The sequence below is a fragment of the Poecilia formosa genome, unplaced genomic scaffold (genome assembly GCF_000485575.1).
Source record: "Poecilia formosa unplaced genomic scaffold, Poecilia_formosa-5.1.2 Scaffold130, whole genome shotgun sequence".
NCBI lineage: Eukaryota > Metazoa > Chordata > Actinopteri > Cyprinodontiformes > Poeciliidae > Poecilia > Poecilia formosa.
Window position 1 is genome coordinate 531,430 of NW_006800069.1, and position 21,731 is coordinate 553,160.

At 38.9% G+C, this 21,731-nt stretch overlaps 2 protein-coding genes across 2 annotated transcripts; one reads left to right on the top strand and one right to left on the bottom strand.

Moving 5' to 3' along the window:
• The first annotated feature begins 240 nt into the window (after positions 1-240).
• Positions 241-5,135, top strand: vbp1 (von Hippel-Lindau binding protein 1). Its single transcript, XM_007561713.2, has 6 exons — positions 241-361; positions 1,860-1,984; positions 2,844-2,910; positions 3,905-4,003; positions 4,117-4,255; positions 4,973-5,135. The coding sequence occupies exons 1-6, from the start codon at positions 281-283 to the stop codon at positions 5,047-5,049; spliced, it is 588 nt and encodes a 195-aa protein (XP_007561775.1). The 5' UTR covers positions 241-280; the 3' UTR covers positions 5,050-5,135.
• Positions 5,136-8,054: 2,919 nt separating this feature from the next.
• Positions 8,055-19,796, bottom strand: rab39bb (RAB39B, member RAS oncogene family b). Its single transcript, XM_007561716.2, has 4 exons — positions 19,271-19,796; positions 14,767-15,068; positions 11,247-11,427; positions 8,055-10,746 (listed from the first exon to the last, which is right to left on the bottom strand). Exons 2-4 carry the CDS (start codon positions 14,979-14,981, stop codon positions 10,501-10,503), a joined length of 642 nt encoding a protein of 213 aa, XP_007561778.1. The 5' UTR covers positions 14,982-15,068; positions 19,271-19,796; the 3' UTR covers positions 8,055-10,500.
• Between the last annotated feature and the right edge of the window lie 1,935 nt (positions 19,797-21,731).

The window sequence follows — 21,731 nt, forward strand, 5'->3', positions numbered from 1 at the left end:
CTTTATTTCTAGAATAGTAATGGAAATTATGGGACCACCAGACCTTATAATGCCAAGTATATTTAGTTAGCATTTATTACGGAGCAAATTAAACATTTATTAATGCTGTAGCCAATATGACACATTCTCTGTTAAAATAAATTTCCAAATAAACGTCAAACTCTGGAAACGTTCAATCTTTGGGTGCAGTTTCAACATGTGACCTCAAGAGGCAGTCGAGTCCCCTAGTCTTCAGGCGTCTTGTACGCAGGCGTAAGGGAGGAAGCAACTTCTCTTCAACATGGCGGCGACCATAGACAACAGCAATGCCGTACAGGCGACAAAGAAAAAGCACCTTGGGATCCCCGAAGCGGTGTTTGTGGTGCGTAAAGCCGAACTTTTTCCACTGCGCCGCTTGTGTGCAGTACAGTTTAATGTGTTTCTGCCAGTCCCTGATACACAGGGGGCGTTTTAGCGGCTAGGAACCTGTTAGCTAACTAGCAGCTCTAGAGCTGGCAGAGAGTTGATGATCCCGCTGTGTGTGCAGGATGGGCGGCTACTTGCTTCCATCTATGGTCATTACTGTCTGAATGATGTGGGCTTTTTCTGTCTTCAGTTTCTCCTGGTTTATTTTACGGGCTTTTATGTTTTTCAGCTGGTCTCTGTAACTTGGCGTAGGTTTAGTGCCATTAACAGGCCTCAGTTTCCCACTTTGAGGTTTTGCATAAAGCATTAACTGATACACCTTAGCTTCAAATATAAATAATGATCATGTCTGAAAGACTTCCGCATAATTAAAATAAGTCAATAAAATATTTAATACGCCACTACATAATGGTTAACGAAAGTTTTTTTGTTTTTTTTTTCTCTCTCAAAATTCACTTTGTCACAGTTGTTTAGCATGAAATGATATTGCACAAAAAACCGCTACATTTTTCGATATGTTGCAAGTTTTCAGATGCGGAACAGAGTTGGTGAGGTATAATTTGTCTTTTAAAGAATATGTTGACATTGTTTTTAGTTGTTTAATTTGTAGAAGTGCATTTTACACACCACCTGAAGGATGTTACTGCTTTTATTATGGCACCCCAATATTAGAAACATTATACGACGGTTATTTTTAAGCATTGCGATAAATTAAATATTTTTTTATCATGGCAAAAAACATCACAATTCCAATTATCTCGGGTCCATAATTTGTGCCAGTTGTTGGCACGAAAAGCAAGAAGCAGCAGAGTCTGTGGCATGCATCCTTAAAAAGTCAAAATTAAGGCCTTAAAGTGTCTTAAATTTATTCTAAAAATGTAAATTGGCCTTAAATACATTAATCACAGGTCTTAAATTTTGTGATGAGACCATTTTCTCATTCTACAGAGTTTATTCCCTGTGGCAGGCAAATGCCATCTTCATTCTGTTTTGTGACTTGAAGTGGTTGAGGCTACCGCTAACTAGCTGCTAGCATACCCCTGCTTGCTAACTAGCTAGCTTTTTTGCGTTCATCTAAATTGTAAATTTCTCGCTGGTTACCTGGATGATGTAAGTCTTTGCCACTGGCTCACTTCTGTTGCCAACCCATACGATGTTGCATCTGTTATCACTACTGCTATACACAATATGTTATTTTCTTTTGTACATCTCTGTTGTGATACAGGATTTAAATTTAATTCATAATGGTTTTAAAAAGCCATTAAATTAGACTCTGTGAGACCTACAGAAACTCTTAAAAATGTGAATTTACACTACAAATTCATCAGGATTCTGTTTGCTGAACAGCATCACTTTGGCTTTGACCATCATGAGAAGAAACCGTCAGTCTGCCTATGGAGGAAGAGATCATCTGCTTACTCTAGCTCGTTCAGCATCTGTGGCGTGTTTCACAGGAGGACGTCGACTCGTTCATGAAGCAGCCCGGCAACGAGACGGCAGACTCGGCGCTCAGGAGGCTCGACGAACAGTACCAGAAATATAAATACATGGAGCTCAACCTGTCTCAGAAGAAACTCCGGTAACATAAAAAAATAATAATAATAAACTCTTAAAAAGTTCATGTATTTAAACGTTGTGTTCGTGCTGGTGCTTGAAATCCTTGAAAGTGCTTGATTTCTTTATAAAGTCCTTGAAAGTGCTTGATATTCAAACTGTGGAGTTTTGCATTAAAGTTCAGTCTAACATTTGATTAAAAGTTTAAATTTAGAAAGCGTCATCTACAGTCGAAACCAGATATTTAACGATAAGGACACATTTTTATCTCACTGTCTGAAATTAAATCAAACCAAACTTCTCATGTTTTAGGTCAGTTAGAATTTCCAAAATAATTTCTATTTGCTAAACTCCAGAAAACTGAGCAAGGACATTTTTTAGAGATTTTTTTGCAACTTTCTCAGACCAACCTGTAACAGTCTGTGCCTGTAAGAGAAACATTAGAAAACAGAAAGTTTTGCGATATTTTAGTTTATTTTGCTGCAGAATGCAGAATAATGTGTATAAATTATATGGTATGTAATAGTGAATTGAAGCTGTTTTCTTTAGTACATTTGTATTTTTATCTCTGCTGGAAAAGTAAAAAACAAAAAAAACTTACCTTGAAAATGTTTGAAAAGTTCTTGAATTTCCCTGTGGGAAAGTAGTACAGAGCCTGTAAATAAACAGTTACTAAAGTTCACCACACTAACAGAATATGTAGCTTTTTATTTATATAACTTCATAATTTGTCTCTTACTAATATGGTTTCATATCTTTGGTGTTTTGTTAGAAGCCATACAGTTTCCTTTCATTTCTTAACCAGTTTCAGAGGTTTGCCAGATATTTTAGAACCAAACAGTTGCTGCTGTAATGCAACGGTTTCTTGTTTTCTGCTCACGTAGGTTGAAAAACCAGATCCCACAGATCACCCAGACGCTAGAAATCCTCCGACACATGCAGAAGAAAAAGGTGGGTAGTCTGCTTAAAGAAGCCTCAGTGTTTAATCTGTTGCTTTATTCCTGTATAATTATATTATCATGTAAGAAGCAACAAGTAGAACATGAGCGTTGCTGCTTGTTCTGGTTCCTACCGAGTCTGGAAAATTCTAGAATTTGACAAAGTCTGGACAAGTTTGGGAAAAAAATCGGACTATGGAAAAAAATAGTTACATCTGTAGACTTTATTGGTTTACCTATTGTCTAAAAGTCGTATGCGTTTGTCTGTCCATCTGGACACTGTTTGCTTATCAGTCTTTGTCCCTCCCGTCTTTCATATTTTCAGAGGGAACCTTAGTATTTCTGCTTTAATGGCCAGAAGAGGCTCAGATAATCAGAGAAACTTAAAAAAAAAAAAAAAAAAAACACTTGCTCCTTGATGGAAATATTAGAGGCTACAGCTGCAACTATCGGTTATTTTCACTGGAGGGCTGATTTGGTGATTATTTCTTTAGATCAAACGAGTACAAAATGTATAACTAAAGGCGTTCATGATTAATCAATACTACCGATTAATCATTAAATCCAGTCAACGATTAATCGAGTTTATGGACGATTATTTCAATAATCGATTTATCTTCTTCTGTGTTTCTATACCTTTTTTTTCTATCACTACAGCTGGTAGCTCTGATAGTCACCTTGTCAGGTTTGAAATCTGTAAATGTTTGGTGACCATTAGGACAGTAGATAAGGCAATAAGGCCATTAAAGACATGATTCAACATGAATGATTTTTCCTGCTTTTTTCTTTCCTTATTTTTATGTCCCTTTTTCTTAATCTCTATTTATGTAACATGATGTAGCAGCATGATGTCCAATTCTATGTTTTTTGGTTGGTGAAAATACAAAATTGATAAAACTGTGTTTAAAAATGCGTATATAATCGATTCATCGTGTTTAATCTGATTAATCGTTTCAGCTGTATTAGAGGCCTGTTGAATTAAAGGGCTGCACCTTGTTTTTCTTCAGGAAACCACAGAGCCAATGGAAACGCACTTCCTGCTGGCCGACAACGTTTACTGCAAGGCCTCCGTGCCGCCCACTGACAAAGTTTGCCTATGGTTAGGGGTGAGCGTGGGCTTTCAGTTTGATTTAAATTACATTTATCAACCTTTGAAAGTAAATTATCTGGATCACTGATTATGTCTTCTAATGATTTCTCCAACGCTGCTCCTCAAAAGGCCAACGTCATGTTAGAATACGACATCGACGAAGCCCAGGCTCTCCTAGAGAAGAACCTGTCCACAGCGTCTCGCAACCTGGAGACGCTGGAGGAAGACCTGGACTACCTGAGAGACCAGGGGACCACCACCGAAGTCAGTATCCTTTAAAAAAAAAAAAATAAACAAAGCAGTCCATCATGACTGAGCTATACCAAGGTTTGGCCACTAGATGTCATCTTTTCTGGAGGAGCATTCTCTAATTACTCAGTTTGTTGAAATGTCGAGTGCCCAGAAAATGAACTCAAGCAAGAGTAGCACTACTTCAACTTATTTTTACTCAAAGTAAAAAGCAGCCCTCTGAGAAATGATCTTCTGAAACTTTAACAAAAACGTCAGGTCTGTGTTTGGTGAATTGTTGGTTAAAACATATTTGTTCTTCACTCAGTGGGTCGAGAATCCAGAAAGTTTACTCAAGAGTAGCGATAATAACATAGGTCAAGTAAAGGTCAGCGAAGTCCAAATACTCCTAAAAGTAAGTTTTCTCAAAAATGTTACGCAAGTAAATGTAATTGAGTAAAAGTAGCTAGTTACTGCACAACTCTGGGATCACCAAATTTCCGGCTTTACAGAGGAGAAGCATAACATGTATGGTATCAATAGTCCTGGAAAGTCAAATCAACAGTTCCCAGCAGGCAGATTTTCTCCCTATAGACTTTCTGTACTAAATCTATATACGAGTTGCATTTAATTAAATTAATATTGGGTTTTTTATGATCTAGTTATTAGGGTTGCACCTGAGACATGTTTTGAATTAAACACCTCTCGGTAACCCTCTGTGTGTTGGTGTTTCATCTTGACTTGTCGCTCCCTTCAGACATGGCGCGAGTCTACAACTGGGACGTAAAGAGGAGGAGCAAAGAAAACCTCCTGAAATCAGCATCCAAGTCTTAATTAAACAGAACAGTGTCTATGTTCCCCCTCTGCTAACTTCCTCCTTAGTCATTAAAAGAAAAATAAACCCCGATCTGAAGTCATGCATATGTTGACCCCTCTGTGGCCCCCGGAGCTCGGCTCATGGAGGAATCGTCTGAAACGTTACTGGAAGTTTGATGCTGCTCGGGTCGAGCGTTTGTCATAGTTCAGTTTTTCCTCTTCGGCGTCTCCTCTATCAAGCCCAGCTCACACTTCCACCACTACTTACTGTTTTCTGTTGATTTTCTTTTTTTTTTTTTTTTACTTTTTAAAGTATTTTTTCAAGTAAAAATTAACCAAAAAACAACGTCAACACGGCAGTTTTGTATTCTTTTTATTGATTTCACTGTGTTCCGTTCTTTTTTTTTAATTTATTTCTTCTGGCAGATCAGAAATGAGGTTTTTACATACACCATCCTGTCCTCCATGGATTTTCCTCCTGTATCTTCCACTGAAAACTTTGTCTCAGCCAGCGTCGACACTTACCGCGTACATCATTACACGGTTTAGTTTCCTCCCATAGAGCCCGGCCAGTACGGCTCTGGGATAAACTGGTTTTTGCCTTGTAAACTTTGGTTCCCACTTCCTGAGACTCGCAGGGTTTCACAGAGATCAGCAGGATTCGTCCGCCAGACCTGCCGCAGTTCTCCGTCCTCTGACCTTCCTCTCCATATTTCCTCCTTTTCTGTTTTCCTCCTCTCCTTGCCACTGTTCTGTCTGTATTTATTTGTCTTCCACTGTATTCATTAAACAATTAATGAAGAAAAAAGAAAAAGATCATTTAGGAAAAGAGATGAGCCCTTGATTTGATGCTTTGTGTGTTATTTTTGTTGGAAACGTCACAAAAACAGCTATAAGGGAAAAGACTAGAAGAAGGAACTTACTGGTGGTGACTGGAGTCAATACAAACCCGTGAAGGAAGACATCAGCAGTGACTTTAGAAAAGCAATTGTTGCTGCTCATTGTGAAGTATTTTCCAGTGGCTGTCACACTTCAACTATTAGCGTTTTTGCTAACTTTGAAAACGTTTTGCACGCTTCCCTTTAATTTTTTCCAAGTACATTTTAGAGCACAAACTAACTCGCCTGTAAAATTTTTTGTGGAATAAAGTTTGACATCCATGTTGAAGATTTAGTTAAGAATTAAATATTAACGTCTTAACTAGACATTGGCTAATCTTCTAATAGCGTAGCTCATTTTTAAGTTTAGCGATTTTGCTAAAATGTTTAGCACGCTTTCCTTCAGTGAATTTTTCCATAGGTTTTAAAACGCTTAAAACCTATGGAACAAAACAGTGCCTGTTTTGTAAATTTTCAATTGAATAAACTTTAGCATCCGAGTTAAAGTTTTGGTTAAGACTTCAAGTAGTTGGACATTTATTTATACTCTTATTTTTAAGTCTTGCACAGCAATTCCATTTCCTCTTGATGTTTGTTTTTTTTTTTTTTACTCTTATCAAGTGGAAAGTATAGAAAAGGAAAAGTTTGTAAATTGTCATTGACACATTGTGGGTGTGTCTGATTGAAATTAGCATTTTAGCATTAGCTTCCATTTATAACTCATACAAGCAGAGATAATTTTTAAGTTTTCTGAGCTTTTGATAACATTCACCACGTTTCCCCTAAGTAACTAACATAAATGTTATTTTGAATAAACAGAGTAATGTCCGTGCGTGTGCATATGTGTGTGTGTGCAGGCTTGCTGAAACCCAACACCACCAAAAATCCTGGCAGAGTTCCCAGAAATCACTCTGTCTCTCCACTAGAAAGAGCTTTTCAACCAATTAGCCGTTTTATTCAAAGTGCCTCTGCCTGGTCAATGAAATGTACTTGTGTTCATATGAAAGTGTTTTTCTTTTTTTGTTTTCGGTTCCAACAAATCTTCAGATGTTAACACTGACACGGGTAGAGTTCTGCCAGAGTGGCGTCTTATAATAGCAGCAGCATCCCATGACCTTCTGATGCTGAGATTCATCACTATGAACAGTTTCCAGTCCTCCAGACAGTCAGCTGCTGAGTGCACTTCCTGTAAAGAAGCTACTTCCTGGTTGGCAGCTTTAGCCATTTAGTGGTTGCTTGGTTCACACACAGATTTGCATTTGTGTTTTACTGGAGGTGACTGTGCTTATCGCCCCTTTCTTTCCAGATGGTGGATGGTTCTCCTAAATAGATGGCAGTGGATGGCATCCAGTTGAGAATTTCAAAATATTTTTCACTTGAAATGTAGAAACAGACTTCAGCACTTATAAGATCTGGTAAAAAAAAATTTAAAAAAAGATAAAGGCAATAGGAAATTTTGGTTCTACTTGCTTTTTTAAAACATGATTTCTATATATGATTTTTAAAATAGGTTTTAAAGCAAGAGGGCTGCCTATTTTATTTTATTTGCCTTGAATATTAATTTTGCCTGAATTGGAAAGATTCTTCTCGCCCCCCACACACCAAGTAAAAAAAAGTTGATTCTGAAATCTTAGATTACTTGATTTCCACAATGAATCATTTCAGGTTTTAATTATATTTTCTTTTTTGACCCGCGTCATGTGGGTTTTATAGATAACTTTTGCTAAAATTGACTCTTAGCATTGAAGACAATCATTCACACCAAACCCAACTAATCAGGGTTCAAGTTCCAAGTTTGAAAGCAATTGCATCTATGAACGGATATCCTTAACTACAGCCAATCACAGGCAAAGAAAACAGAATCATTAAGGTTTTTTTTTTCATGAGTCTATGAAATAAAATGACATGGAAAGAGCTACGTGTAAAATGACTATACCATGTTTTAAATGATCTATGGCTTCCTACATATGCACTATGATGAGAAAGTATGGAGCTAAAAACTAGTTTCTACCATCTGTCTTTTCAGATATAGTAGCTTAAAACAGCAGTTTGAAGGTTTTTTTTTCTTTGTGTTCATTCTGTCATGTTGCACAACTAAAACTAGGAGATGGCAAGAAAATAAGAGAAAAAAATGTCCACATTATATAAGCATTATTTCTTTAATTTTCATGTCAGGGGTTGGAATGCATCTTGAAATGTAATCATCAAATTTAGGTAAAGATAAGGTTTGAAAAACCGAATTTGAAGCAGTTTAAGTCTTCTCTATATTGTGCGCCTCACATGTAATGTCATAGCGAAGCCATCATGGTGGTGAGATAAAACTGCAGGGTTGAACTTAAGCGATAATAAACTCATATATGACACTGCATTTTCACAGATCAAAGCAACATGAGCAACTCGTACCGAACAGAACTGAATCTCGTAGGTCGGCTTTCTTTGGGGTGATTTTCCTTCTTTCCTTAGCGTGCATTGTTGGTTACGTAGTGTTGCCATGGAGTCCATTCGTCAAGTGTCCGTTGATGTGATTAGTCCGTCTCTGTCGGTTTGGCCTTGGAGAACTGAAGTATACCAAATAAGGCTTTCCCTGTGTAGACAGACTTGACTATTAAGGTGCTTTCCTGCTCCAAACAGACTCCAAGAGAGTTCAACAAATCCACCTGGTGTGTTCAATAAAACAGGCGGACATGAAGTTCGACGTGTCCACAGCTCCACCTTCATGAGTTCAGCTGTACACTTTGTCTTCGTGCAGTTGGAGTCCGTTGCGAACAGCAGGGAGGTGTCGTGTTATTGCGTGACTTTTACACAGATGGTTAATGCGACCAGGTCAATGTCATTGAGTTCGCTGGAGGTCTTAAATCTTGCAAAAGTATTTATTGCCCACTATTTTTTTTTTCTCCACATTTTGTAACATTACAACCAAAAAGGATCGTGTATTTTAGTTTGATTTTATGTGACGGACCAACACAACGTAGCGCATGACTGTGAAGAGCCTCAGGACACCTTGAGAGCAACCGTGGCTCAGTGGAAAGAGGAGTTGGGTTGGCCTCTTTCCTGTTCCCTTCTCATTAGAAACTTACCGATTTATAAAACCACCTTTTGTTCTTGCATTATGTCTCTACCAGCGTTGGGCATCTGTAATTGAAATGGTTGCCCATTCTTCTTTGCAAATTAGTTCAAGTTCCGAAAGATTGGATGGAGAAAGTCTTGAATCATCAATCTTTATGTCTTGACACTGATTTATTTTTTTTTATTTAGGTCAGGACTTTGACTGGGCCTATGTCTTTAGCAGATTTTCTTCCACATGTTTGTTGTATTCCCTACATGGCTTGTGGTGAACTTTAAACTGGACTACTTAGCAGAGAGCAAAGAGATGAAAGCGAATCAGATTTGAAACAGGGTTTCTGCATGCTTCACCAACTCAAATTTAAGTCATTTTAAGACCGAATTAAGGACAATATGACTAAAATTTAAAACTTGTATCATGACAGAAATTTACAAAATGACATTACATATTTTATATAGAAGTAAGGCCAAGATTTTTTGAACAAAATGTAAATAGCATCATGTTGGTTAGCAACAGAAGTGAGTCAGTGGTGAAGACGAACATTATCCAGACAACTGGCAGTTAATTTCTCATGATAGATGAAAAAACCTAGCTAGCTAACAAGTACATTACCAGCTAATTAGTGCTAGCTTCAACCGCTACCATGAAGATATCTGTGAGCATATATCTAGTAGCATATGCCAGATTAAATAGTCCTGCCTCGACAAAATTGATTAAGGTCAACTTACATTTTTTAATGACTTTAAGACATTTCAAGGCCTTAATTTTAGATACATGAATTTAAGACCTTAAGGATGTGCGAACCCTCTATGAAAACTGTGTACCATCTACTTTCCACTTCACGTTTGTCCCACTTTATGTTGGACTACCACAAAAACTCAAATTAAATAGATTGAACTTAGTAGTTGCAAGGTTGAAAATAAGTTTAAAAAAATGTTTAAGTGGTATAAATACTTTTGTAAAGTAGTAAAGCGACAGGTCCGAGATTTTTAAAGACCTCCAGGACTCCTCTATTGATTTCTGGAATGTGAAACATGTCGGCGAAGGAGAAACAACTTTAATGCTTAGGACATGACCAAACGACGCTATATGGTGCTTTAGGAGAAACGAGTAAAGAAAGATGTGATCTCTTGTTAATGTGATCATAAAATTGCATATTGAGAGGTGTTTAATGGAAAGGAGGTAATGGCAGAAATCAAAACGATAGTCATCTGAACAGATCCGGTTTCTAAGGCCTTTTGCGAGACGTTCTGGGAAAGCAGTCCAGTCGAAACAACTCTGACCCTTTTCCCTCTGAGAACAAAAAACATGTACAGAGACGGATCCATCCCTCCAAATCCTCCGCTTGTTGTTATGATGTTCGTCGACACTGAGAACCGGCATGTTCACCGAGTTTCCCAACCCGTCCAAATCCGTATTCAGTCTGAAGGAAGTACAGTTCCTCCGTCTGGACGGCCGACAGTTAAGTCCGTCATCGGCGGCTCCGCTCGGCGTCCACTCCCTTTTCGAATCCTCCGTTCACCCAGATCAACAGAGGCAGCGGCGGTCGCTCTTGGTCACTTCCTCTGACGAGTGAACCACGTTGGGCACGAAGCCGCTCTTCACGCCCTCCCAGCCCTCCTGGATGGTGATGTCGCCGGACCGCACCAAGGCGAAGATCTCCCTGGTCAGCTCGGTGAAGGCGTGCTCCACGTTGATGGCGTCGCGCGCCGACGTCTCGATGTAGCGCATGCCGTACGCACCGGCCAGCTTCTCCGCTTCTTGCCGGGTCACCTGTGAGATTGAAAAAATTTTTAAATATGTTTTTGCAAATATTTGTTTCTTCTTCTGGTGTCAAAAAAAAAAAAAAAAAAAAAAAAAGCTGAGACACGTGAAATAACGCGTTATCAATTGCTGAGTTATGTGTTGAACTGAAACGTGAGATTCTGCACAGATCATGTTTCTGAACATCATCTCCAGTAAGCAGCATCACTTCAGGAATTGAGACGTAAACAATCTGCTTATGTCTCTTTTCCAGAACCACATTAACTGACAGAAGAAAAAGTAATTCACAATAAATAAATCAAAAGTAAAATACGTGGAAATATTTATTAAGACTTTAGATTGGATCTCTAAGTTACAGGAATTAAAAAAACAAAAAAAAAACTCATCTCTCATTGCAATCCGGACTGATCAACCTTTACAAAAACAAAATATTTCCCATCACAATTCTTTTTTTTTCTCTCAACCTATCTTTATAAGAAGCCAGTTTTGGATTGTTTCCTGTTTCTTACCTGGCGCTGCGCCTCGAGGTCACACTTGTGGCCCACCAGCAGGAAGACGATACTGTGCGGCTGGACGTGGCTGCGCGCCTCCTCCAGCCAGTCGTGGACGTTCTGGAAGGAGCGGCGGTTGGTGATGTCGAAGAGGAGGAGCCCGCCCACAGAGTTACGGTAATAAGCTCTGGTGATGGACCTACGCAGCAGAAAGAAACAGATGCTTTCAATGCGTTTGATTCTTGGCATGTAGGTCTGACTTTTTGGGTTTATCGCTTTTGTACCTCAGTACTTTTATTGAATTCTCACTCTGTCATAAGTCCAGTAAAGGTAAGTTTTTAAAAATTCCATGTTTCATTGGTGTCATGGTAAACAAAACTGTGTGTTTTACACACAGTCGTACATTTCAGAGGTTTTCCTGTTGTTTCCTTCAATAATTCTTGGTGCAGCGCCCCCACAGGCTAGGAGGTGAACAGGTTTTTCAATTAGTTTGGATCATTTGATGCAGTGCATTGTGAAAGCAAACCGCAGCAACTGAAAATGCAACAGATATTGTAAATTTTAATCCCCATCTGAACCACGTCTACCGGCCTATCGGGTGTGAAAACATCCTTAGTAACTGCAGAGCAAATTGGGACAGAGCTGCTCAGTTTCAGCAGAATCCAACGGCCCTCCAGGGACACGAACACTAATTTCTCCTGATTCCTTTTATTTTCCGTCATACTTTATGAAATCTATCTTAGGAACGCCATTTATAGGCTTGAGATTGAGAGAAAAAAGCAAGAAGTGAGGATTAGTCAATTGGGAGAATACATTAAGAAGGAAGGGGTAGGTGGGGAAAAAAGCCCGACTTGTCAAGTGAGTCACTTGATTTGACACATGCATGCTTAATTTATACAGGTATATTTATGGAAGCAGGAAAGATGCAGATGAAACAGCAATGACTAAAAGATCTGCGTCTCTGAGAACAGAAGAGGGGAATGTGAAGGAAAAAATTGGCAAATTCAGCTGTGCAACAAAATCCCAACATCACCTGCGAACGGTGGGAATAACAGCCTGAAGCCATTTTGTTGTAGCATTTCAAAACTGAGCCAGAATTTCATGAGGTCCAATATAAACCGACACAAAGATCACTGTTAGGAATTTAAAGTAAACCGTCGGGAATGAACATTGTAGGACACAAACTTAGGAAATCAGATTCAGGAAACAGTCAGATTCTGAAGCTTAGTTGTGAATTATTTACATGTTTACAGGAGTTGTTGCAGATATATGTCAGCAGATGGCCATGCAGAATCAAATTAAACCACAACTCTGTTCATGTATCGCGGTGCGAGGACGTCGCAGTTCAAAACGTGCGTTTCATTTTAAGTAATAGTTGAAAGGCATCATGGAAAAACGCTCGTCTGGTCTCTTAGGGCTGTTGACATGGAAACGCTCAGGGTAAAGGCAGGTGACAGCCATCCTCTTCGTCACCAGGATGAGCTCAGTGATGAGTGTGAAGACGTATTTCAGCCTTTCTAACATGCTGCTGCGTCTGTGCAGTGACTTATACTCTGCAGGTTCTGTCCTGTCCTGTCGTTATCGATGATGATAGAAATGACCAGCTATGAATCAATGGAAGTAAACAGATTTAAAAATCGACCTTGGAAGTTTAGAAAACAAAATTGCTGTCATGTAGAAAATCACAGAGGGAATAAAACAGAGAGAAAAGAATATTAGTTTCGTTTTTTCACGGTTTTCAAATCTTGTTCGTGTTTTAATAGGGCAGTATTTCAGAAAGTAAAACCAAACAAATTAATATAAAACAAAAGGTGTAGCATTTGAAATGTGGCACAGCTAGTTCATACAGGAAGGTAGAAAAGTAACAGCTTAAAATAAATTTCTGCAAATGAAGTCAGGGGCATGAAATTTTGTTTGATGTCTAAAGAACCTCGGTAGAGACACCTTTATAATGTCATGTTACTATAAAATATTAAAATATTATATCTTCATGCGTCCTCAGCACTCTCTGCCAACACATTGGTCTTCTATTGCACTTGTCCTGAATAATTTCAAGATATTAGATATATGCATGGGTTTTGTTGACATTGAGTATCAAAACAATTTTTTTGTGACAGTAACATGAAGTTTTGCTGGACGATACATTGTTCTGGAAGTTATCGCGATAAACGATAATACTGTTGATTTGAAACCATTTTCAAATAATGACGTAATAATTCATGAATTATGAACTCTGTAAACAAAATTGGCCTTCAAAAAAAGGGGCTAGTTGAGACCAAAGCACCAGACTGAAGACTTTTGTTATCCAGTTTTTGTTAGAAAGAGAGAAAAAAGAGGAAACGATAAATCACGCAAGGGCAGATTATCGTTTTGCAATTAACTGATTTGTTGCTTACTGCAATAAATCTAAAAGCTATAACTTCAGCTGTGCTTATATAAATGTATATGTATCTCTTAATGCATGCTTGTAACTCTGTACAACCCGAATGTTCTTTTTTCAAATGTCTCACTGTCAATTAAAACAAATTTCACTTTACAGACAGGTCAAAGGTCAAAGATTTGTCCTTGAAAGAATGTTCGCCTGTTCAAACTGCTGCTCTGCATTCCTCTTCAATCCAAACCGGCATGATGAAATGTTACACAACAGATGGCAGTTTCGGTTTCTAGATAAATCAGTATTTAAATTGGACCTTGGGTTCCTCTTTCTTCCCTGTAGTGAGAAAGTCATGTGCTCATTGAATGTGACTCTGCTACTTTTCCCACAGTTCTTTCTCTGGAAGTCTGGCTCTCGTGAGGTTTGGGTTCGGTCTGGTCAGGCAGTCTGGACGTATTTTACTCGTTCCATCCAGAAAACCTAAAACACGACACATCCTACTGACCTTCACCTACACATCTGCAGATTCATGAACAAAACAATTTTAATAAGGAAATCAAGCATCTAATTTTAGCCTTACTTGGGTGAGAATGTTCTATTTTGCACTCTTTAAGTTTCCAGAGAAATCATAAGCTCATATCACAATTAAGTGTAATTTCACCACATATAGACTTTGCATAGTTACTTTTTGGGGGGGCAATTATTTTTTATGTATTTTTGCCTGTGAAGGAGCTTATTCTATAACTTGTGTTCATTAGAATATTTTCAGAGAAGAAAAGCACAAACATGTTAGATGGTTTGGAAGTTGGGACGAATCAGAGTGATGAACAAGCAAAACGTTTTTAAAACGGGACATTCAGCTCTGACAGCTTCTGTATTTTATTGTAAAAATGCAGAAGTGTTCGTTCGCACATTCTTTTATTAATATTCTCAAAAAATTACCTAAATACATCCCCCTTTTGTCTCGACAAAACAAAATGTCGCCAATTTTATTAAACACACTTTTTGCCACCGGTAACTTTAAAGAAAAAAAGCTGACAAATAAGCCCTCACGTGATTACAGTCCACTCCATATAGAGCGCAGAGGATTACAAAGAAACAGCAGGACCTCACATCATCTGCTAAGCGCGTCCAGCCGCCTGCCAGCCGGTCTCCTCCCCTCACCTGAAGCGCTCCTGCCCCGCGGTGTCCCAGATCTGCAGCTTGATCCGCTTCCCGGGCTCGATCTCCACCAGCCGGGAGAAGAAGTCCACGCCCACGGTGGGGTCGGACACCTGGGCGAAGCGACCCTCCGTGAACCGCCGGATCAGACACGACTTGCCCACCGTGGAGTCCCCGATGACGATGAGGCGGAACTGGTAGAGCCATATGGCCTCCATGACGACTGACTGCGTCGCTCCGCGCGCTGCTGCCGCTGCGGTCTGCTGAGGTGTGGAGCGCCCGAGGTGCGCGTGCGTCGGCGCGAGCTTGAGTGAGAGACAAAAGCGTATTTCCCCCCGTTAGGCCGTTTGACTAAAGCAAGGCGGGAGCAATATGAGGAGGGGTCATTTGTTATATGGTGTCTATTAGTTTAGTTGACAGGAATCTTTGAATTATTTTTAGAGTAGAAAACACAAAAGTTTCAATAATATCCTTATTAAGTCAGTTTGACTCCGCAGTTTGTTATTACAACACCAGCATCAAATAACGACAGCAGAGGTGGTCCTAGCTACATGTGGGCCCAGGGCAAAACACAGACGGGGTACCCACTCCAGCTAAATTTGCAAGTATAACAATTTTTGTTCGTTTTTAAAAAAATATTTAATGTGGCATTTGCCTTGTACATAAATCTGTTAGACAAGCAAATGATCCAAAAAGTTACAATAACTTTCTTTTGGTAAACCAAGGCTGTCTTAATGCCAAACCTAAAGTATAGAAAGTGTATTCTTTGAACTTTGACAAATACAGTACAGTAAATTTCAGTTTGCATTTTAATGAATCTCTGTGCAGTGTGGAATATTCCAATTCAGGATTGATTGGTAGTAGCAAAGATTAAATGCAGTTGAGACTTTAAAAAAAAAAAAAATCATCAAAATGCAATCTTCACAAAATTGCAGTTTCAGAATTTTTTTTAAAATTAAGCCAAAAAAAATCTTTAAAAGTTTAAGTGCCTATTTTACATTAAATGTATGTCTCCTCAATATGTATTGCAGATACATATTTTTGATTATTATTAATATTTGGAAAAAAAAATATGCACATTTTTGTTGTAATAAACATTTCAGACATCATTGTAAACATTCTTCTGAAAACAAATTTCACCAGTTTTTCCATAGTAACTGTTTATTTCTGCGTAAATGAAGAGAAATGAGTTGCTATTGGATTAATAACCTGGTTGGAGTTAGCAATTCGTAATTCTAATTTCCACTCCGTTTGTTGTTGAAACAAGACAAACTGTATGTCATGCTAATCCCAGACTTAGCTTCTGAAATTTTGGGGATTATAAGGCAGCAACACCAAAAACTCTCAGTAGTAACACTAATAAATAGCTATATATTGATCAGAAATAACCGGCTAATTCTGATTTCCAATTACAATTTACTTTTATTTCCCCCCACAAATGAAATCTTGTGGCACCAAAATATTTCTTGTCCAAATGAAGTGCGTCTCATCAAATGTGACACCTCCTGTTTTATGAATGTGAATGCTTTAAGCCTAAATATATGTGTGGTTTTGAAGTAGCTGTGAAAATAGTTCCGGAGTTGTTGTCCCGTTGTATGATGGAGTGAACTCCTAACAGTGTCCTCCTTCACCGGCTGGTAACTCTTGGTTACATAATCATTGACAAACCCACCGCTGCATTTCGAGGGAAACAAAATGACTATGGAGTGACAGGAGAGACATAAACAGTTTAATGTGCTGGATGGAGATACTCAGAGTGTTGCGTTCTCCCTGCCAGAGCTGCAAGAACCAGAACAAAGCTAGTTCTGGCTAGAACATTTCATAAGAACCCAACAGCAGAACTGCCTGGAAGTCACTGCATGCAACTATCACCATGTCACGGCAGACAGATAATCTGTGAAAAGATGTGCACCACACCCGACCAAAAACAACCAATCAGAGCCACGAGGAGGGTTTTAGCGCTGTCAATCATCCTCGTGAACGCCCTGCTAAATGTGCTAACGAGGGAGAAACAATTCGTCGTTAAAGGAAAACCTTTTATTTACCGTCACTGGTGGCCATGCTGACTCGCCTTAGCATTCACAACAAAATCGAAATGGTTCCAGAAAAAAAGTAGTAATATTATTATTATTATTATTATTTTTTTTTCATGTAAAATCTTAATGTGACAATTGGGCACAAGTTTGCTGTGTTGCTGAGTTATGATATATTAAAAAAATGTATTTACTTAGTAGAAAAAAATATTTTATAGGCTGCTGGAGTTTTATGAGAGAGTAATTTATAGATATTACATGTCAGCAGCAGGAACTTTACAGCTTTCAGATGCATTCTGTTGTTTTTCTCATCACATTGCTGTCAACAGACCACAGCGCCTCGCTCTTCTCACTGCTTTTTGGAGACTTCTGATGCTGTTTGTGCAAAACGGCTGCAGTCGCTGCGACTAGACTGCAGATAAAAGTCACAGCAGACAACAAACACAACCACAGCGTTCCTTTTCTATTGATTACCTGATCGATTTGTTCATCAAATGGATGCTTGTCTACATTATCACACCTCCTCTGTGATTCATCCGTAACTTATGTCGCCTTTTCTGTGTGATTTCATTAAAATCACGAGGTAACAGCTGAATATTGTAGCGGCAGAGAATGAGATGGTGGGCAGAAACCCATGAGAACAGTCTGTTGCGTTTTTAACACCTTAAATCAGGAGCTATGGTGGCTCTGAAGGGACAAAGTTAGAGACGGTGGAAGTTTGGATTCTAGATTTTGCTAAATATCCATTTTTACAGAAAACGGCTAACATATTTTATTGTTTCTTGGCTTTTTCTGCCACTTATTGATCACAAGTCATGATCTCTGATGTGGTCAATCAATAACTGAAGACTTTCACCTTCATGTGAGCTGCTGACAAACTGAACTTTGAGTCAATGATCTGCTTTGGGAGAAAGAAATGTGTTATTCCTGTCCTGACATAGAAAAGCAGAAAGAAACATAATATCTAGTGAAATTTCTTCTTTTCATAGTCGTTATGAACTTTATTTTTACTTTATAGTTGCTCTTGTAAAGAAGGAGGGTTTCTATAATTAACTAAATCTACAGGGTCTTCCAAAAGTATTTATAACTCTTGAGCTTTCTTATGGGATTTTATTCACAATGCCAACAGAAAGTGGGCAATAACTGTAAAGTAAAATGAGTTCAAAATCTGCTTTCTAAGTAAAATAAAAAAGAACTGAAAACCACATATTATTTTCATTCTACTCCCAATTTCTGTAATGATTTGTGTCGGTCTGCTGCATAAAATTCTAATAAAATAGGTTGAAGTTTATGGAAGAAAGGGGTATTACTTAAAGGGGCAGTATTGTGTGTTTTCCAGGCATCTGCTGTTTCATAGCACAATCAAGTAACTACGTTACCTTCAGCTGTTATAAAAATGCTGCGGTCGTTTTTGAAGGTATGTGGGAAGTTGTCCCGTCAGACCGTCAGTTCCCGAAACCACACACAAAAAAGTAGAAAGCTTGTAAAAGCCCACTCGGACTCTGCCGGACTATGCACCGAGTAAAAAGCTTTTTGTGTCCATATCGTTTCATCTCTTAAGACCATGGGGGGGTTAAAAGAAATGTGACTTTGTGAATTAACACCATGAAATTGGGCCTCTTTCTCTTTAAGAAATACCTGCTCTTTCTGATACTCCGCCTTCAGGAAGTCGTCACATCGCTCCTTTATTAACCCTCTAATAAGTACTTAAGAAGTAGCTCCTGTATGAGCTCAGCAGATGCGCAGTTGCAGCAGGTGTTTGCAAATTGCTACTGGCTAGTCTGAAGCAGCTGAGTGTGGGAGATGATAGGATTTATCAAATCAGGGCAACACTCCAGTTATGTTTTAGATGAGGGAATAACATTACAACATGTCGTAAAGCTCTAAAAAGTGGCTTTTGCACCACACCATCCCTTTTAAAGGAAATTATTATAACACAGTGTAGGTGTTTTCTGTATGAAATCAAGTGAGTTTCCTCAATTTTCAAAGCTAATCTCCTTTGATTTTGACACATAATCTATCTGATTTGTATCAGGCCACCAGGCGGGCAGAGGGCCAGCTTTATGAAGCCTCCCATCAGCCCTGCTCTCCAGCAGAGTCGGGTTGCACGGCCCAGTCAGTGTGCAAACATTAGCAGCTGGAATCCCTGGTGGATAGAACGGCCTCAGAGCTCTTGTTCCTGATGAGGTCCAGAAACGCCTTCCAAAATCTCCAACAGGAGCAGATAAAGGACAGCTGGACTGCAGAGCTGACCGGGCTACTCTACTGAAACCTGCCAGAATTATCTCTAGGCACAGAAAATGATCTTTGAGGGCATATTTAATGAGCTGCTCAACAAATCGCACATGTATTATGTTGATTTCAGTCATTTTAGAGCAACTAAGTACTAAAACTATATAGCTACTAAGTTAAGTTCATTAATAGAAACATACATTGTTGATTAAAAAAAGAAGAAGAAGAAGAATTGTCCCTACTTGCAGCAGGAAGTGGGTCCGCTTTAGGCCGGTGTTGCTGTTCAGGACCAGGCCGATGAGAGCTCCATGGCACCAACAAGTCGGACTGGTTCGACGCTCAGGCCCCAAAAGAAAAAATCTGTGGACTCCGAATTAGTAGTATTATTAATACAAACACACACTGGTTCGCTGGAGTCCGGAGTTGTTCCGTTTCTTTCGGTCAGGGTCCCCCGCCGGACAGCTGAGACAGAAGCGCATCCAGAGCAGCAGGTGCAGCTTCTTTGAAAAACACACGGATCCTGCGGAAGTCCGGTTCAAACTGAGCCCCCCGTTGTCAATAGCGTCTGAGAGAGAGGGGCGGCGGGGTGGGGGCGGGCTGAGAGGATGAAGAGGAGGGCGGGAGATGGTGGTGGGGATCCCGAAAAATCCCTTCTGTGTTTGCTGAGTGTTTGGAGCTAATCGGCGCAGATGAAATGGCAGCAGAGAGCGACGGCAGCACAGCAGCAGCAGTAGCATCATACAGCCTGACTCATCCCGCATCAGTACCATTACCGTAAAGAAGCGCGTACGGGCGCAACGAGAACCGAGCGGAGACGAAGAGGGGGGTAGAAAAGTTTCCCGTTTTCGCGGAAAATCCCCCAGCTTACCTTCACGTAGACCTGGAATTATAGAGTTATGTATTTACTCCTAGAAATACACAGCTTTTGTAAGTTTCCTTACAAAGCACCTAAGAAAACGTACACATGTTTGTACTTTTATACTAAACAAAGGTTAACGCACTATCAGAAGACAATGTGGCCAAAGGATTAAAAACATTTTCGGTTTAAAAAAAAACAAAACAATTATAGTTTCTGTGGCCGTTTTTCATTAATTGAAATCTGTTTTTCATTTGTTTTTTAACATCTCGGCTGTACTTAAGAATTGAGCTGCGCACTCACTACGGTCTTTACGCTCACTCCTTGATGAGCACTTCCGGAAATAGTCACCGGTCTTGCGCACTCACTACGGTCTGGGAATTGTAGTTTCTTCTTCTCCCGCACCACAAACCACAAATATCTGATCTATCTGCCTAGCTAGCTATGTAGTTAAGTAAGTAGGTAGCTCTTAGGCTAACTGATAAAAAATGGAAGTACAATAATAAACTCATCACAAATTTCAATGGACCTTGAGTTTAAAGGCTTGTGGAAGGCTTTTTCAGTATTTCTGCAGGTTACCTTGGTATCCAGGACATTGACTGTTTGACTGAAAGCAGCCAAGGTCATTCTTGTTTTATCATTGACTAGATTTTATGATATTTGAAAAGGGGTTATTATTTGTTGTTGGGTTTGTAGACGTTTTTTATTTTGTTTGATTAAATATCATTCATTATTCTTTTTAGTTTTTGTTTTTTTCTTTTAATAAAATACTGTGAAAGATACATCTCTTTGAACATCAAATCAAATCTTTACTGTTGTCACTTTTTTTTTTTTTTTTTTCCAGTTTTTCCCAGTCGGCTCAACTCTGTTCTTGAATCATTTTTGACATTTGCAAGGCAGTGAGTGCTTTTCTAAAAACAATTTGTCCAAACAGCAAAAACAATAAATCAATGCTAACAGACATGACAATATTCACATTTATGCTTTTAATGTAATTTGTTGACAGATGCCATTGTGATTCAGAAAGGAAAAGACAGCACTACAGACAACAAGGAAAATAAAAGAATATAGAAATGAGACAATCTGGTTAAGAAAAACAATAAATGAGATGCTGTAGGACTGACTTTAATCACCTCTTCTTTTTGAAGAGACAAATCAGCTGTTTTAATTTAATTAAAATAATAGAGCGGTAACAGCAGCCCTTCCCTCAGTTGGGAAAGTTAAAATATCGTGAACAAGCTAAAATATCTTTAACTTTCCCAATTGATCAGTAGATCATTTAAATGACACCAACAAGTCATTGTGCAGAAGAGCAAATTAAGTTTTTGTGATTAGGCTAAGTGTCAGTAATTTAGCAGATATTTAAGCTCTATTAACGGGCCAGCTATATTCAGTGTGTTTATGCTCCCCCAGTTTAGATAGTAGAAAACTAGAACATCTCTGTGCCTATTCCACTGAGACACTTTTAAATTACATAATCAAATGATTACAGCCTCTATGTGAACAAAGTTACTGTGTAACAATGATACAATGCGTTATATTTTTTCTCAATTTAATAAAGAAAAGACAAAGTCATAGCCCTAAACAGGTTAGGAATCAGTATGTCCAGCCACGTGTTTATTAATAAATCAACCTACTAACATCTTAAAGACATAACCAGAACTGGTGCATTCATTTTTTTTCAGTAGTTTAAATTACTGTAGCGGTCTCTATGCAGGTCTCTTTAAGATACTAATTTGTTAGGCATCTGTAATTTATCCAGAATGCTTGTAATACCAAAACTGAACATGTGGGGGCACCAAAGGGAGTTAACAACCTGAGATGTGCAGAAACTTTTGACACCATCA